Source organism: Chelmon rostratus, chromosome 3, assembly GCF_017976325.1.
Source record: "Chelmon rostratus isolate fCheRos1 chromosome 3, fCheRos1.pri, whole genome shotgun sequence".
Taxonomy (NCBI): Eukaryota; Metazoa; Chordata; class Actinopteri; order Chaetodontiformes; family Chaetodontidae; genus Chelmon; species Chelmon rostratus.
The window spans coordinates 27,976,133-27,992,473 of record NC_055660.1 but is presented as its reverse complement, the minus strand read 5'-3'; the positions used below and the strand labels follow the sequence as shown (position 1 = coordinate 27,992,473).

Genomic DNA, 16,341 nt, shown 5'->3' with positions numbered 1-16,341 from the left:
TCTTGCAGGCTTCAAGGGACAGTTTTGATGATCTCTGCCTGGCACCTAAAGGAACTGCTGGCTCTTCATTAGTTTAAAGTACAGTTACACTTTTTAGTGATAGTCATTATATAGTGTTTTCATTTACCCTGCACTCTAGTCTCTGTTCTGCTCTCTTTCCCTTTTACTGTTGTCTCATTTATTTTCGCTCTCCTGTCAGTCTGTAAAATTGTGTTGTTTTTATTGTTTGTTTTATTGTTACCTGGAAGAGGAGCTTTCTAATCTCGGATTTAAATGATTAAACACTAATTAAATACATGAGACAAATACATTTTGTTTTAACTTGTAATTCACTTGATTGTTATAAGAATACTTCAGCACTTCGGTTAGGCCCAGTCCACACTGAGGATAATGTATGTGATCAGACAAATTTTCTACTGTTTTCATGTCTGTATTTTATATCTATGTAAATAATTTGATCAACTATCAATATCCTTTGTTTTGTTGCTTTTATCTTTCATTTCAATACATATATATCATATTATAAATATAGTATGTTGACTTTACTGATTTAAAAAAAATCATTAAGATAAAAACGGAATAAGTGTTGTGAGTTTCAGTTAACTTCCACAGTGTTTTGCGGGCCACCGCCGGGCTCGGGCCCCGGGACATGAGGCCTGCAGGCCCTCTGACTGTCGGTGATGCAGACAGAATAATTCCCAGTCAGCCAGACGAGCAGAGGGCGTGGCAGAGCCCTCCGCCGCGCTGCTTCACATGAGAAATTAATGAACAAACGCAGGTGAGATAATTAAAAAAATAAAGCAAACGTGATGTCGGGCCGCGCAGGAGAAGCGACCGTGTAAAAAGTAGTCCGGGCCTGCAGAGGTACCCTGTATGCCCCGAGAGCGAGGCGACAAAATAATATCACGTGATCCAAAATGGGCAGTCCTCTGACGGTGCTGAAAAAAGCCATTTTCTGGCGCTGCTGCAAATTCTGTCCAAGTCCAAATAATTTACCTGGATCCTCGTTGGGAGGAGAGGGAAACTTTTATGTCTAATCAGGTAGGACCGAAGCATCGGTGATCGCTCTTTATCGGGCACATCGCCCCGCTGTTTGCTGAGGCGCACACAAAGTGCACGGTGTCACATTTTGAGTCTCTCTTGTTCGCCTCCTGATACAGCCCTGTCAGTGAATTTAAGATGGCTGCTTTGTGTACCAGTGTGATTTTGTGTGGCTCTGCACCCCCCCTCGGTGTTGCTGTTTTCTGTGGATGTGTTCGGTTCTGGTGGCCGCTCGTACGGCGGAGCTCCGGGCTAATGCAGACGCTCTTTGTTGGTCCGCTGGTCGAGCAGCGGAGCTGATGCACAAGATGAGGCCACACAGGGGCGATCCACTCGTCGGCTGCTGTGTACCAGCACGCAGGCTGCGTTTAGCTGCACGGCTGCTGCTCTCCACACGCTCTGTATCGCTGCAGCATGTCATTCCAGGTGCTTCTGGTGGCCGTCGGCTCTCTTTGTTGTGGTCTCACTGGCCGCTGTCCCAAGGACGAGCTGCAGACATTGTGTGAGGGGACACCGTGGCAGCCTCTCACTGACCATATGAGAAAGAACTAGTGGTCTCAGCAAGCTCTCTGCACGTTTAAACAAGCTCCTGTGCCCTCCTGTGTAACCACAAGCTCTCCTCTTGTTTTGTTTCCCCTGCAGATCTGCCCAGATGGATAAAATGCAGCCCAACCGGATTAAAATCACAGATCTGAATCCACACCTCACATGTCCACTGTGCGCTGGGTACCTAATTGATGCTACAACCATCGTGGAGTGCCTGCACTCCTGTAAGTCCCTCACAGGAAAGCGTTTCCTTCCATGCATGCACCAGTGTGACAGACCTCACAGCTGTACGCATGTTAAGCAGAGCTCCTGCTCATGTGCTGCTTGTAGATGATGTTGATTCACATACCGTGACTCCACCTTAATGCTCATTTAAAAAAGCAGGCCTGGAGGACGTTTACTTCAGCGTAGTAATGCAGTGATAGTGAAACAGCATTTCCATCTTTGTTGACACTGTGCATGAGGAGTTAATTCAGCTCTATGTGGAGGCTGGTCGTGTATCTGTTGGACTGTTGAGAGACTTCAGTCAGCCTCAACAAAAACGTAACAAAAGCACCATGTGTTATTGTACTACACCGAAATACAAGCGTTTCATGAACTACACATGAACGCAGCTGGTGATACAGAGCTGTGTTTTAGCATCTGTCCCTGGTCTTTCTCTCCATACAGTTTGTAAAACTTGCATCGTTGCCTTCCTGGAGACAAATAAGTTCTGTCCTCGATGTGACGTCCAGGTTCACAAGACGTGTCCGCAGCTCAGCATCAGGTCAGTGAGGATGCTTTACATCAGCTGTTTGTTTTTTTTTTTAAGCACTTCTGAATGCAGAGAGCATCATGCTTATCAACATTAACATGCTCTTTTTCCTTTCCAGAGCGGACAAAACTCTGCAAGATATCGTGTATAAGCTTGTTCCGGGGTTATTCAAAGGTAAGGCCAGGATTCATGAGGCTGCAGTGCAACAGACTAATTGAATCAAGCTCTTAGTGTCAACCTTTGTCACTGTTTTTTTGTGCGTGCTGCACTCAGATGAGATGAAGCGGAGGCGGGACTTCTACGCGGAGAATCGTGTGCTGGAACCAGGGGAAGTGGTGGAGACGTTCAACATAGCGGAGGACGAAATCATCAGTCTGTCCATACAGTTCTACGAGAGGAACAAGTGAGTCGCCCGTTTCACCTTTCTCCAAAAAACCCAGCTGTGAGAATTCTTGATGCCGGGTCAGTTGCCGGAAGGCCGCTGCAGAGGCAGGAGTAAAAACCACGAAACACACACTTATTGTTAAACGCGTGTTCTTTGTGTCTAATATCCGTCTGCAGAAATAATGAGAGGCAGCGCTCAGAGATGGAAGGAGACAAGGTAAAGCCTGATCGAAGCCCGCACACTTGATGTTTAATGTGGTGTTCTGGTCTTCACCCTGGATTTATGGATCCCCTCTCCGCTCTTTTCTTTGTTCGCAGGCCAACGGTAAACGCTTCCTGCAGTGCCCAGCAGCCATGTCCGTCATGCACTTAGCAAAGTTCCTCCGAAGCAAGATGGATATTCCCAACAACTATCGGGTAATTAGACACGCTCGCCGTATTGATTGTGTAGCATACTTCAGGGTGTGGACACAATAATATAAATCCTTTGTGTAAGAGGACTTTTAACTCTACAGTAGCGTAATCACAGTCGCGGGTGGGTCATATTGGGTTGCACGCATTTGTCAGCTGTCAGTGCAAGATGATAGATAAAAGAGCTCCAAAGAGTCCAAATCATATGTCCTCAAGCTGAGGCGCTTTACCCGAAAAACTGCAGAATCAGAAAAGCTGCCCGGCTTTTTTCTGTCAGCGCTGGATCAAATGACTGCGTGCAATGTGAAAGGGATCACTCACCAAACTCTGCTCATACAGAGTTGGTTTTATGGCCTGTAACGTCACTGTTTAGCCCCACTTGTTCTCTCTTTTTAGTGGAAAAAGCTCAGTCTGCTATCTGCCCAGCATCCAGAGGAAGACGAGGTTAACCACTAGGTGCTGAGCGTAGCGGAGCGTTCAGCAGCTGAAGAGCAAGAGGTGTTTCTCAGCAGTTGGTGGAGATAAAAACAGAGCAAAAAGAGAGTGACTATTGGATTTGTATTCATCAGGTGGACACAAAATGACTGACGATGAATGCTAATGTTGCTCGTCACCCTGTCCAAACCCTGTGGGTCAAAATAAATAGATAAATAAATAAAATAATGAATTGTTGCTGCTTTGAATAAGTCAGGGGGCACCGTTTCAGAAGCCCTTTCCACAGTAGACATGTTGGTGGTCACAGCAGGAAAAGAACAGGTGTTGCTTGGCCTCTTTCAGTAAGTGTCCCAGTGAGCAGCGTTCCCAACAGCAGGTCAGTCTGATTGTTTTATCCATTCCACCTGCGCTGTCCTTGCTGTCACCTGTCAAAATGTCTGCTGTGAAAAAGATCAATAATATGACCCACCTTTTACGAATTGGTTAGCTTCCAATGACTACAGCTCGCGCGGGCCTTTGAGATGTCGCCGTTCAATGCTGCCTAGCCGATGGTTGTTTTGCAGAGCTTTAAAACGATGAGGCGATTACATTTCACTCGCTAGCACAGGTCACAGTCTGGACAGAAACCCCCGGCCATCGTGTTGCGCCGTGGATGCCAACTTGTCTCTCCGCTCATCATCCAGCAGTCAGGCCGTGCAGTTAGTCCGCGTCAGCAGAATGGCGAGAACGGGGAAACATCTGTAACTCGGGAGCGTCAACACATTACTCCAAGACCTGTCCCACCACTGCTGGTTAGGGTTAGGGTGGTGGTTTTTATTTAGATGTAGCTGCCAGTCATAGTGACAGCCACCTTGCGGCTGTGTGTAGTTTTTACCGAACGGGAGATTTGGTAGCTGGCTGAAAACAGAATGATGTCAATGTGGCATTAGACCCTGAAGCACCGTCAAAACCTGATCCTGTGTAAAGGTCAACTACGTCAGTGCTACATAGCTGCTAAGCAAGTGGAGCCGGAGCAGGACTCTGTCCCGACCACCCAGATTACACACCAGCGGTATCACTTTCATCAAACCTCGTCTTGGTTTTCATTCGATACAACATGCGATTAATTATAAACTGTACACGACTGGAGAATTCAAATGGGTCAACAGCGTTGTAACGCTGCCTTTGCTTCCAGCTGGATGGAAGGTAACATTTTAACAGTAAATGTACTTACAGGTGGGAAACTTTTTATTACCGTAATTCACACAGGACTTGAACACAGCATAAGGTACAAGCCTACTTTGGCAACAGTAGAAATCATTTAAAGATGGTTTTAAACTGCTCACCTCCCAGCAGAACCGCCTCCAGTGCAGCTTTCTGTTGTGGCCTTTTCCTCTCCTTCCCTCTCAGGAATGAATGTTATTGAATGCTGACAAAATAATTGCCATCTTTGCTCAAATGACGCGGTACTCGTGCCAGTTATCTTTAGATAGAAGCACAAAGCCTTTCCACTTTTATACAAAAGTAATTGAGGTCAGTGAAACAAGAGCTTGCCTGGAAGCAGGATGGCACTTCAGGAGTCGCAGTAGGCTGTGCCAATATTGGGTCAATATTCATGTTAAGTTAAAACATTAAGATGTTTCTATAGAGAAGCTTTTTTTACACTTCAGCTTCAGTCCAAAAATACAGATATCAGCCTTGGAAAAATCCATACTGGTAGGTCACTGCAGTGCATCACCTGGAGCATTAGGACACATTGCAGTAGGAGAGATCTGAACTTTCAAAGAAAGAAACAAAAACCTTTTAAAGTGGAGAGCTTGCAGATGTCTCCGCTGGTCACACTGTGTTAACTGGTGTTTCACCGTGTGTTAAAGGTGGAGGTGTTGTACGGAGACGAGCCCTTGAAGGACTACTACACACTAATGGATATCGCCTACTTCTACGAGTGGAGACGGGTGAGTGACAGTTTTCAGACTTTTTACACACTTGTTACACTCAGATGGAATGAGCGATCAGTGTTCACGGTGGCTGGAGATGGAAGAAGTAACAATGCTTTGAAGCACGTGTGGGAGACGTGTAATGCAGCTGCATGGTGTAGGTCGGAAGTCAGGTAGCTTTAAGGGTAACCTGGCGTTTGTGATGTCATGGAGGTAGTCCGCATCATGCAGTTGTGTGCAGGTTATTGCTAATGTACAGTCTGCCTGTTGACTGTTCAGCTGACAGAATAGATATGCAGAAAGAACCGACCAGCTGTGCGCAGAGCTGATTCTCCCCCTCTTTGCAGTGTTTCCTGGACCGTCACACACACTGCTGACAGCTTTCCTTTTCATGCTTTATGTTGTTAGATGGATTACGTAACAAGTGTCCAGTAAGAGTAGTTCGTCTTGGTGTAACAGTTGCTAGAAAAACATTTCCAACTATAATGTTTGGTGCATTAAAGTTAGCAAGTTTTTTTTATGCAAGATATGGCCAAAGTCCCACGATCCCAGGTTTTCACCAGGCCAGTGTGTGATTGTAGTTTGTCTTGTGAGGCTGATTCTCTCACAATGCAGCTTGTGAATGGTTTTTCAGCGTTTGGCTGGATTTCAAACCAGTCCCTACTCTTACGTGTTCAGCAACATACATCCAGCAACATGTGCCAGGCGGACTCAAAGGTTCCCACACGAACTGTGGCTGCCCGGAAGCGTGGGAGATGTTTTTAGAAGGAGCTGCTCCGAAACACCATTTGTATCAATGGGAGAAAAGAGGGGGAAACACAAGCATCATCATGCAGACATGGTTGAACACATATTTACATGAACCCGCAGTCATTTTCAGTTTGTTTCTTCTCTTCATTTCTGTTGTTTTTGTTTTAGCTGTATGTTTATAGCTCCAACAAAAATCAGTAGATTCATGTCGTATGTTGTTCTGGAGTAGTCTTTTGACCATTCCCTGTCAAATCCCTTTTTGTGTGGACACATTCATCTCTAAATTGGAGTATTCTGAGTGAACAGGGTGAGCTGATAACCCTCGTTTTAAGATTATTTAACTGAAATTGATGCTATGAAATGATATAGGATAGCAGTTCCTGCTAATATCCTAAAGTCCTTCTGTCAGTTGTCCTGAGGCAAGAGAAACACATGTGATATTTGGACTAAGGGATATTAAAAGACGAGGCAGCTGGTATTCTCTGTATCTATTCCATATTATCAAAAAATCCCATGAAAGGTCCAAAATCAAAATAATCTCCAACCTTTCCATCCCACCATCTCTGTGGGTCCATTCATTCCTACTGAAGATGTGATTGTGTAAAAGCTGCTCACAGATATAGTTTCATTTTATTTAAAAATGCTCAATAATTTCCCAAAATTGCTGGGCACTGCAGTTTTTAGCAAGTATTTCTCAAAACTGTTGTAAATGACGCATTTGTCGGGGACTATTTTCTGCGGTGGATTAATACACATTTGGTACACTAGTGAGTATTTACAGCAGCAGGACAGTGTATGTGTGAGTGCCCATGTTCATGGTGATGAAGGAAGAGGTCATCCACTGTAATAGTGTGTCTCACTGATGTGTTGTTAATTGTCTTCTGACAACAGTGGAGCTCTGTGGCACGGAGGAATAAGATGTGTAGAGTGTATCAGGCACTGGCTGCACAGACAACACTTGTTAATAGGATCTATTCAGTGATCGCTCTGGTCTTTTCATGGGATTTGTCGACATAAACAACGTTTTTCAGCAGTCTTAACATTTACCCTTGACAGACAGAAAGTCCTGTCTATAAATTTGCACACATATTGATGAATTATAAAACCGGACCTCCTATCCACAGTCCTAACGGTGTGTCTACTCTGTGCAGACTGGACCCATCCCCCTGCAGTATCTGGTCAAACCCACCCGGAAGCGCAGAAGGCCGTCCCAGTCCGCAGCCCAGGGCCACTCTGACGGCGTCAACACCAGCCCGACGTCAGAGAGCGACTCCCAGAGCGACAAAGTCCACAGTCCTGCTGCAGCCCAGCCGCCCCGAGCCTCCTCGCAGTCCAGCGCTGCATCCCATGACCTCTCTCCCGCCATCCAAAGCTCCAACGGTACCACTGTGCCCAATAACGCTCAGCGACACACTCTCGTCTCCAAACAGGGCGCCAGCGCTCGGAAGGTGACTGTCAACGGCACGAGCTCCGCGGCCGGCAAGGAGGAGGCGAGGGCGGCCGACAAAAGCGGTTTGCCTCCGACAACCTAACGCGTATGCTGCGCAGCGGGGAGGACAGTGTTTGAATTGCTCCCTTCTTTCTTTCTCACAGAGCAAAAAGACGAGCTCACGCCCTCTTCCCTCTGGACAAACGGGAGGCAGATTACTGTCATCATTTTTCAGCAGGAAAGACTGAAAAGTGCAGCCAAATAGACACTTGTATGTATGTATGTGCGTGCGTGTGTGTGTTTATGTGTGTTAGACTAGAACAGTGCACACATACAAACTGTACAGTATGTATCAAATGTGAGCATGTGTGCATACATATGTATAAACTTATCTTTTATACAAGATATTGTAATCGTTTTGTATTGTATATGCAGTGGGTCTGTTTCATTACCATAGTTCCATCAGCATTCATTTGGCTCCATAAAACTTGAGAGGAGATGCTGAAAGGCATTGCAGTGCGCATCACTGCAGGAGCTGGATGTAAAGAAAAAAAAGCTTATCCTTGCCTTTGAACCGTCATGTTAATAACTGCTGTATAAGTGTCCAGTATAAGCAACCGCTCATCAGGTAACGCAGGTACATTACATATAACTGTTGATGCACTTTGTTGAGGTCAAGTCACACAATCCAAACCGACAAGTATTTTCCGAGAACAGGAGAAGCATTTATATTTCAAGAGTTCCAAGCACTACCACGTTTGCGAGCAGATGTTTTGTCAGCAGACCGTGTTCTTTCTCTCATGGCAGTCGAAGAACTCAAAAGGGATTTGAATATTGGGCCATGTATGTTGTAGTTCCATAAATTTCAACATTCCTTTTGTTTCTTTTCAGCAAACAATGATACTTTTTTATCAGCCATATGTGCATGTTTTAGGTCAATAAAATGTTTACTTACTAGGTTTTTCTGACCTGAGTGTCCTGTTTGATTCCCTGAACGTTGCAGGTTGTGTAGCGTGCTGTTTGTAGTGAAAGCAGGAGGTATACTGAAAGCGTTGCTCAACATTTAAATCATTTCTGCTATGTGTGTTTAATAAAATCTAACGGACAGGAATCAGGCACTTCTGTTGCAGATTGAAACTGAACTTTAATCAGTTCAATAATTAAGGGTGCATTATGTCATTTCAGCCGCTCTTTATTTTCTGTGCAGCTTCTTACAACGAGCCACCTCGCAAAGTGCAACGGCATCACCTTAAAAATGTTAGGATCACTCCATCGTCTCGGCATAATCCCCTACGAACAGATGAGGTTTTAATGTATTCTTCCTGTCGGATTTTATAGTTACATTTATGCGTTCACTGTATCAAACCACAAAGAAGTTATTAGAGTAAAGAGACTACACTACATATCACTGGCTCCCTCATGAGCCCTGGTCACTCTGTTCAATCTGTTATTTCAGACAAAGACGTAAAGATTTGAGGAAAGTCTGAAAACAGAAATTGAATTGTGCAGCAGGTTTTCTTGTTGAGCTGCTTTCTCTCCCGGAGGCATGTGCTATGAGCTTATATCAGCGGCCTCTCTTGCAGGGGGATAGGGGTAGTTTGGAAAAGGTGCTTGATGTGACAGCTGAATGGTGGGATGAGGCACTGGTCGGGGTCAGCTCTACATCTTCATGTCCCTGTCTGAGTTTAAGTCCGTTTTAGGTGCTGCATAGGGTTTTATTAAAGCTAGGCTTACTTTGCAGTTTCCAGACACAAGTGAGACCTGTGATAGATGTAGCTCGTCACCAGCGGATCATACTGGTGTCTTTTTCTTGTTCAAAATATGAATTGTGAACTGGCCCTTTGTGGCCATCCCTCATACCTGCCAGTCTCGCTAAGAATGATTCTGATGTTGTCGCTTCTGCCTCACTCATAGCCTGTAGATGTATTCTGTGTGTGTAAAAGCCCAAATACACCTTCTACATCCAGCCTGAATGATTTAATGTGTGTCATCTGCCAATTTCTACATAAGATGGCAGCCTATTATCTCATCTGTAAATACTCTAATACCTCTGTGGACCCCAGCTCACTCTGAATGCACCCATTCTTTGAAGTAAGCACCTTGAGCATCCTTCTTATTGTACATCCCTCCCTGTTTTTTGTATTTTATTTGTTCTTTGTGTGTGTGTTTTATTTTATTTAGTTTTTTTTGTATGTGTGGTTTCTTTTGTCTCTTACTGAGAGTCTGGGATGGGTGGGTGGGCTGGATGAAGGTGTTGTTTTATTTCTCTGTTTTAACACACCAAAAAATGGGAAAAACAATTTTGGAAGACAGATTTGTACTTTGTATTTGACATTTGTATAAATACCGGTTTCCAATAAAAAATATATGGAAAAAGAATTGTGTTGCATTCATGTTAATGATGTTGCGACCCAACTCTGAGGTTTGCAACCGCTGATATGTATGATGTGATCAATAAAAAGCCTTCCTATTTTTGTTAATTAGGCATTCAGCCTACCTCTCTTCTCTTAGGATGATAGAACTATGACAAATTTAATGACAGCCAACACAGATGAACCGGTGAGACTCCCTCACCGTTCACTTTACCAGGATGAATGTGAAACAGTGGTAGTGTTGGTGATGAAAGGCAGAGTTACCATCTCTGGGGACAGGTCAATTGTGCCCTCCCTGTGTGTACATGTGCAGCCAAGTGTCAGTAGCTCATGTGCAAAGCCACCTGGTGGACGATACATGAAGTTGGTGCGTCTTCTATCCAGGTCCTATCTAGAGGTCCATACGTCGACATGATAAAATGTTTTTCTCCAGAATCCCTCAAACATTTCTGCACTCAGTACATCACAATTTCAATGCTACACAGGGCCGTGTCTTTCAGAGGAAAGTTTGTGTATAATATTACCAGACACTACTCTTCTCTCAACAGATTGCCCAGATCAGTTTGTTCAGTTTGAGTTTGGTTTTATTCAATTATTTGACAGCACTATTGTAGACACTGAAGTCAACCTGACTGCTGTTTACTTTTCTTTACTTCAAAAGCATATAAATATCTATCTATCTAATCTCCCTAAAGTTAAAAGGTAAGACAATATGTAGACACAGTATGGAGAAGAGGCTTACTCTGTGATCCTGACAGATAGCTCCTTTATGGAGGGATTGTAGGAGACTCAGCACCATCACACCTTCTCACTGACTCTATGGAATGAAATTATACATTCCTTCATGAACACACTTCACAGAGTAAAAGATATATGCAGACGGCTTTGTCCTGTAACACTGTTCTCTAAACAATCTTAGCCATAATACTGTTACATTCAACTTCCAGTACTGTTTATGTCTTTGCAACACTGCCCACAATGGCCTCCTAAAACTAGAGATATTTTCGATACCCCTGGTAAAATGGTAAAATCTCCACCATTTACACCTCTGGTGGTATTTCAGTATTGCAACATCTCTCCCAGATAAGACAGAAACAAGGACCTCTCCTTTTCTGCCAAGCAGAGAGAAATATTGACAAGACACAAGAATCAAACACTTGCCATCCACGATCAGTTTACGTTCTCTGCTTTCATCCAGTGCGCTGATTTACAAAAATGTGGATGCAACAGCAACATTAATGTTCAGTTCAAAGACCTCTCTGAGGTACTCAGGAAGAGCTGGTTTGTTCATGTAGCGGGGCGGATACAATGAAGTCCTGCTTGTGCGTGCCATCACAGTAAGGTGGGCTGTTTGTGTACTTGCAACCGCACAACCAAACCGTGCCGTCTTTCTCCGGGACAAACCGTAGCGGGGACAGGCCCTGGGCTTTGCTTTTGTGGGCTCCATCGCAGAAAGGCTGAAAGATGAAGACGTGATCAGGGAATACACAGGATGTGTACAGGAGTGAAACGAGATCACGTCAAAGGTGGTTTACCTGTTTCTTGCTGTGTCCACAGGTGCACCATGAGTAACGCTTTCCACCAACCAGCTCCACTTTGAAAGGCTTCTTAGAGGGGATGACAGGTTCTGGAGGAAGTGTGGAGAGCTGGATGGAGTACAGAAGAGTACACAGTTTTTTTTAAGATAAGAAGCAATGCTGTAAGTTACAAATACTCCACTGAAGCTACTAGTTAAATAAAGTAATACATCTAATATACAAATCTAAAATATACTTCACTATCAAAAGTATTCTTTGTGAGTAATGATCAGTAGTTTTTGATATCAGTGTGCAAAGCAGCTGCATACCCAGGACACACCTCCAGAGGAGTTTTCACTTTTGCCTGATGAAGTTACACCAACTGAAACTCTGGGTGTGTCAGCTTTTAGGATTCAGCCTGAGCTAAAATCCGATCAAGCAGAAATGAAAACACCTGTGTGGGTGTGTGACGACCCAGGTGTAGTCCAGCCATTTGGTTTCTCTTGACCTCTCCTCCCAGTGAAGACAGGTTGGGCGTTGCTGCTGATAGCTGCAGGCTAACTGTGCCCAGGTGTGTCAACACTAACATGAGCCCACAGCGCAGAGGACAGGTCCGGTCAGGCTGTGATTACAACGTGTCTGTTGATGTTACACAGCAGGTGGCACTACCATCTATACTTTCTCCACACACTGTACTTCCGGCTACTCTTCGCTAGTTAGCGTGAGTGTCGTGTTTCAGGTGTAGATAGACTAACGTCACAAGTCAGAAGGTTTGGATGAAAAGAGGAACGGCGTGTCTATCTGAAATGTGTTGTGGTGCGCCATTTAAGTCTTGTAACATCAAGCTAACGACGTCAAAACTGTTCTGAAGTACACGTTGTCCAAATAATACTTAGGTCGGACGTCAAATACAGAAAACAAGACAACAGAAAAAGATATGATTCAGAAATGTTGCTACTAATTAAGGAGTCAACCTAATAACACATTTACAAAAGGCAGGGGCTATTATAAGGGCTGAATTTACCTTGGAGGCTGCCATGGCTGTTATCCAAGGTTGTCTGAAGGTGAAACTGATCCATTTGTGGTCTAATTTGGTCACCAACGTGTTCATGTTTGCACTGACGGCTGAGCTTCAGTGCGACCTTAGCTAGCTGCTGCTGCCTCAGCCGCGCGCAGGTGAAACAACCATGAACGTGCCTCAGCGGTGACAACGTCCCAGTGACGTCACGACTACACAGGGCATGAAAGGTCAGCCGAGCAGAGGAAGAAAAACGCAGCACACACCGTGAAATAGTGCAATGTTTCACAACACAACAGCTGACCGACGAGACTGCACGGCTCACTTCCGGTAATCACGTGTTAGATGCTGAACCAATTGGGAGGCGGATGCCAGCCAGCTGCAGACTGAACTGAACTGATTGAGTGTGAGGTTCAATGTCTAAACAATAAATTAATAACTGTGGGCTAATTCAGCATGAGCCTACATGAACTGCTACTGAGGACACAGAGGTCGTGTTTACGGTGCTTTCTGAGGACCAGTTTATATCTTACAATTCAAAGTTATGCTAAGTAGGTACAGTATAAGGGTGGACAACACCAATATGTTTTATGTATTGTACAAAAATGTGACAAAGATCAGACATTAATACAATACAAATGGATACATACAGCAATCAAACACATTTTAGGGAAAACTCAGGCACATATGAATAACTCACAATCACAAAAGATGTAATAGACGTCACTGCTCGGCTTTGGTACAAGCTGCTTTGAAAACTGTCACTTCTACTGATTATGTACGCTTGAACAAAACACCAATGTGCTTTTTTAAATGGATTATACATTTGTATATGGACTTTGGTTACAAAAACATTTTTACTTAAAAAAACAATGCAATTTACCATGTTCAGCCAAAATATCAGTCTGACAAGTGTGAGGACGATAAAATGATGCAGGGCATCACATCTTCCTGCCAAAAGCAGACAGCAGTGAATGTATTTTGTGTTCATATCAAAATGCAATGAGTTTTCTGAATTTGTGGATGACTGATAAGGCACAATAAAGACGGTTTCCGTTTCATTTCTATTACAGTCGTTGCTCCACGGCCTCCCAGTGCAAACATCTGGGATGCTGTTCATTTAAAGACGCCCTTCACCGACTTCACTACATCGCGGAAGATGACCTTCAGGTGTGAGCCGTCGCAGTACGGTGCGTTTTTGGTTTCCTTGCAGGCACACAGCAAGACCGTCCTGTTTCTGTCAGGGGTGAAGCGTAGAGGAGAGATGCTCGGAGCTTTTGTCTTGTGAGCTCCGTCACAGAAAGGCTGAGGGAAAGAGAGACAGAGAGGGAAAGGTGAGACAACACAGACTGCAAAATCATCATCAGCTCACATCAATGTTAATCTTTTTATACCTGATGCCAGATTCACTCTTGTAAAGTCAGTTCTTTTGATCACTTTTTGGATTATTCTGACATGAATAAGCAGACAACAACTAATGTATTATTTGAACTGGGTTGGATTGTATGAAAACTGATCTTATTTACTACTCTTTACCATGCTACTTCAGAAGAAACAGCTGAGGAGAGTTCTGTCTTGATGATGCAAATATCTATAACACACTCAACATTCCCACTCACACTTACTTGTGCTTCAGTCTGTGTACTCAGAAACAGGAATACAGCAATAGCTCAGACACTTGTTGAAAACATTATAGACAATGGTCTGAAAAACAGCATAGTTTAATCAACAACATGGGCCAATCACTCATTTGGACATATCACAGAAAAAGCACAAGTGTAATATGTAGCATTATGGCTGCACTACTACTGACTGCACATGCTGGCTCACTATCACTGCACATTGATATAGAACAAAACCACTGTGAACCTGGCTGTTAGACCTGTGCTTTTCCTGCCATGACAGGTCAAGATTCTGTCTTGAAAAAGGACATTAACAGCAGTGTTGGCTGTCAGGATTGACCCTGAAATCCATTCTGTTATCTCCTGCTGTCAGAGTTCAAAGTTGCCCAGCGAAGGTTTAATATTAATTATTGTTATGTCTGAAGTTAGTCCACTTTGGCCCTCTCCTTTACATGACTGGGGATCTCTGCACACATCAGCATAGTCTGATGACACATTGTACTTAACACTTCCAAGAACCTTTCAAATTAGCTCAGCTATTTGTCAGTCACAGGAGGAAATTCGAGTTTCCACCAGCAAACTGTGTCTGGAAAGGCAGCTTTCCCACCTGTGGGAATGTAACCTGGACATGGGCCATGTCCAGATCAACGTGTCCAGGCTGTGGCTGACTGAGTGAATGACCGCCATCCTGCTTTGAGCCCAGGTGCCACTGAAAGCGGGACCCCGACGCACTATACACACTCACCTGTTTCTGACTGTGTCCACAGGCACACCAGGCGTAGCGTTTCCCGGCAGACACCTTCACTATGTTGGGCAGACGGGCTGCAGGGACCCTCTGTGTGGACTGCAGGCGGCGCTGAACCTGCAGATGAAACACACCTCCACAGGTGACACAGAGCACCTGGTGATGGCTACAGGAATATACTGCGAGCGGAGGGTTTGAAACAGCAGACCACAGTTAACGGACAGTAAAAAAAAGACAGCTTCAGGTTTAACTGGTAGCTTACTGACTCACAACAAAATAAATAACAACTGATACAAAAAGGCACTTTCTACCAGCAGCTGAGCACACACACGGACAGAGCAGATACCTAACACTTACTTCCTGACAGATGTGTCTTGTTAACAGAACACTGATAGCCTTTAATGAAGTGGCCAGGCCTGTTTGCTCTTTTACCTACAGGCGTACAAGCGAAGCACATCAGTGGCAAAGGGCATTGGATAAAGGAGGGTGTGCCAGACTCACTGTGTGAATGGATAATAAAAAATACCGGTGCTGCCTAGTAGACTTTGTCATGACTCAGCACTCTGAAATACTCCACTCGCATCTCTAAGCACAGTGAAAAACAGGAAAATGAGCTGCGAACATGAGAAAGAGACTATTATTCTTGTTGAGGGCTCACCATCGCAGAGGAAAGCGGCTCCAGCTGCGCTCGTCTGAAGATGTGCGAGCTTCCTCTCCACACCGCGGCCATGAAGCGGCTCGTGTTCATGTCTCTGCAACTCCGGAGCACGCGCTCAGGTGTGATACCTGTTCAGCTCTACGGGGACTCTCAAGTCATCAGCCCGCGGGCCCAGGAAGCTGTGAGGACGGACTGCAGCCAAAGCTACAACATGGCCCCTGTCGCACCCGGTCCAGGTGATTGGTTGATGAGTGTAAACAGCTCGCGCGCTGAGGCCACGCCTTCGTAATTTAGCCCACCGCTCCTCCTCTTCCTCCGCATGAATCGCTCTTACCAAGAAAGGTGGGTCTGTACATCCGCGGTGCTGGACTACGAGACGGAGAGACTTCCTGACAGAGGGGGCCACTTGTAAGAGTTTCAAGTTGTGATTAATAGCGTTATTAATGATAGAATAATTAGCCAGTTATTAAATATTAATAAAACAATTAAACCGCAAACCATTTATAAACGGTCATTACTGAAATATGTAACAGGAGCAAATCATTTGTGAATCATTCATAAAGCTACAAGTTGCTTCTTATAAACTCTTAACAATGGCTGCCTTGTTAGAGGGTGTGATAAAAACAAAGAAACCGTGTAAATGTGTGTACTCTGGATCCGCTTCAAGCCTCTTTACACCACATCTGGTTAGAAAATGATCTCAAGATTCTGGACTCAGTTTGATGACTTACAAATCTGTCTGT

The 16,341-nt window shown here is 44.5% G+C and overlaps 3 protein-coding genes across 3 annotated transcripts; 1 reads left to right on the top strand and 2 right to left on the bottom strand.

Annotated features, from left to right (window-relative positions):
- Positions 1 to 927: 927 nt before the first annotated feature.
- Positions 928 to 8,634, top strand: LOC121604477 (polycomb group RING finger protein 2-like). The gene is made up of 9 exons (XM_041933994.1): positions 928 to 1,041; positions 1,684 to 1,811; positions 2,257 to 2,353; positions 2,460 to 2,515; positions 2,615 to 2,744; positions 2,903 to 2,942; positions 3,044 to 3,142; positions 5,425 to 5,505; positions 7,389 to 8,634. The coding sequence occupies exons 2-9, from the start codon at positions 1,694 to 1,696 to the stop codon at positions 7,767 to 7,769; spliced, it is 1,002 nt and encodes a 333-aa protein (XP_041789928.1). The 5' UTR covers positions 928 to 1,041; positions 1,684 to 1,693; the 3' UTR covers positions 7,770 to 8,634.
- Positions 8,635 to 10,138: 1,504 nt separating this feature from the next.
- Positions 10,139 to 12,897, bottom strand: LOC121604572 (CDGSH iron-sulfur domain-containing protein 3, mitochondrial-like). Its single transcript, XM_041934131.1, has 3 exons — positions 12,580 to 12,897; positions 11,574 to 11,684; positions 10,139 to 11,495 (listed from the first exon to the last, which is right to left on the bottom strand). The coding sequence occupies exons 1-3, from the start codon at positions 12,664 to 12,666 to the stop codon at positions 11,307 to 11,309; spliced, it is 387 nt and encodes a 128-aa protein (XP_041790065.1). The 5' UTR covers positions 12,667 to 12,897; the 3' UTR covers positions 10,139 to 11,306.
- Positions 12,898 to 13,076: 179 nt separating this feature from the next.
- Positions 13,077 to 15,842, bottom strand: LOC121604516 (CDGSH iron-sulfur domain-containing protein 3, mitochondrial-like). The gene is made up of 3 exons (XM_041934057.1): positions 15,599 to 15,842; positions 14,941 to 15,057; positions 13,077 to 13,878 (listed from the first exon to the last, which is right to left on the bottom strand). Exons 1-3 carry the CDS (start codon positions 15,686 to 15,688, stop codon positions 13,690 to 13,692), a joined length of 396 nt encoding a protein of 131 aa, XP_041789991.1. The 5' UTR covers positions 15,689 to 15,842; the 3' UTR covers positions 13,077 to 13,689.
- Between the last annotated feature and the right edge of the window lie 499 nt (positions 15,843 to 16,341).

Excerpts from the sequence above, each read along its gene's own strand:
- LOC121604572 (XM_041934131.1), bottom strand. The coding sequence starts at position 12,666 with ATGAACACGTTGGTGACCAAATTAGACCACAAATGGATCAGTTTCACC. Across the intron at positions 11,685-12,579 it reads CAGCCATGGCAGCCTCCAAG|CTCTCCACACTTCCTCCAGA; the intron begins GTAAATTCAGCC and ends TACTCCATCCAG. Across the intron at positions 11,496-11,573 it reads GTGGACACAGCAAGAAACAG|CCTTTCTGCGATGGAGCCCA; the intron begins GTAAACCACCTT and ends TTCATCTTTCAG.
- LOC121604477 (XM_041933994.1), top strand. The coding sequence starts at position 1,694 with ATGGATAAAATGCAGCCCAACCGGATTAAAATCACAGATCTGAATCCA. Across the intron at positions 2,745-2,902 it reads CAGTTCTACGAGAGGAACAA|AAATAATGAGAGGCAGCGCT; the intron begins GTGAGTCGCCCG and ends ATCCGTCTGCAG. Across the intron at positions 2,943-3,043 it reads CAGAGATGGAAGGAGACAAG|GCCAACGGTAAACGCTTCCT; the intron begins GTAAAGCCTGAT and ends CTTTGTTCGCAG.
- LOC121604516 (XM_041934057.1), bottom strand. The coding sequence starts at position 15,688 with ATGAACACGAGCCGCTTCATGGCCGCGGTGTGGAGAGGAAGCTCGCAC. Across the intron at positions 15,058-15,598 it reads AGCCGCTTTCCTCTGCGATG|GTTCAGCGCCGCCTGCAGTC; the intron begins GTGAGCCCTCAA and ends TTTCATCTGCAG. Across the intron at positions 13,879-14,940 it reads GTGGACACAGTCAGAAACAG|CCTTTCTGTGACGGAGCTCA; the intron begins GTGAGTGTGTAT and ends TCTTTCCCTCAG.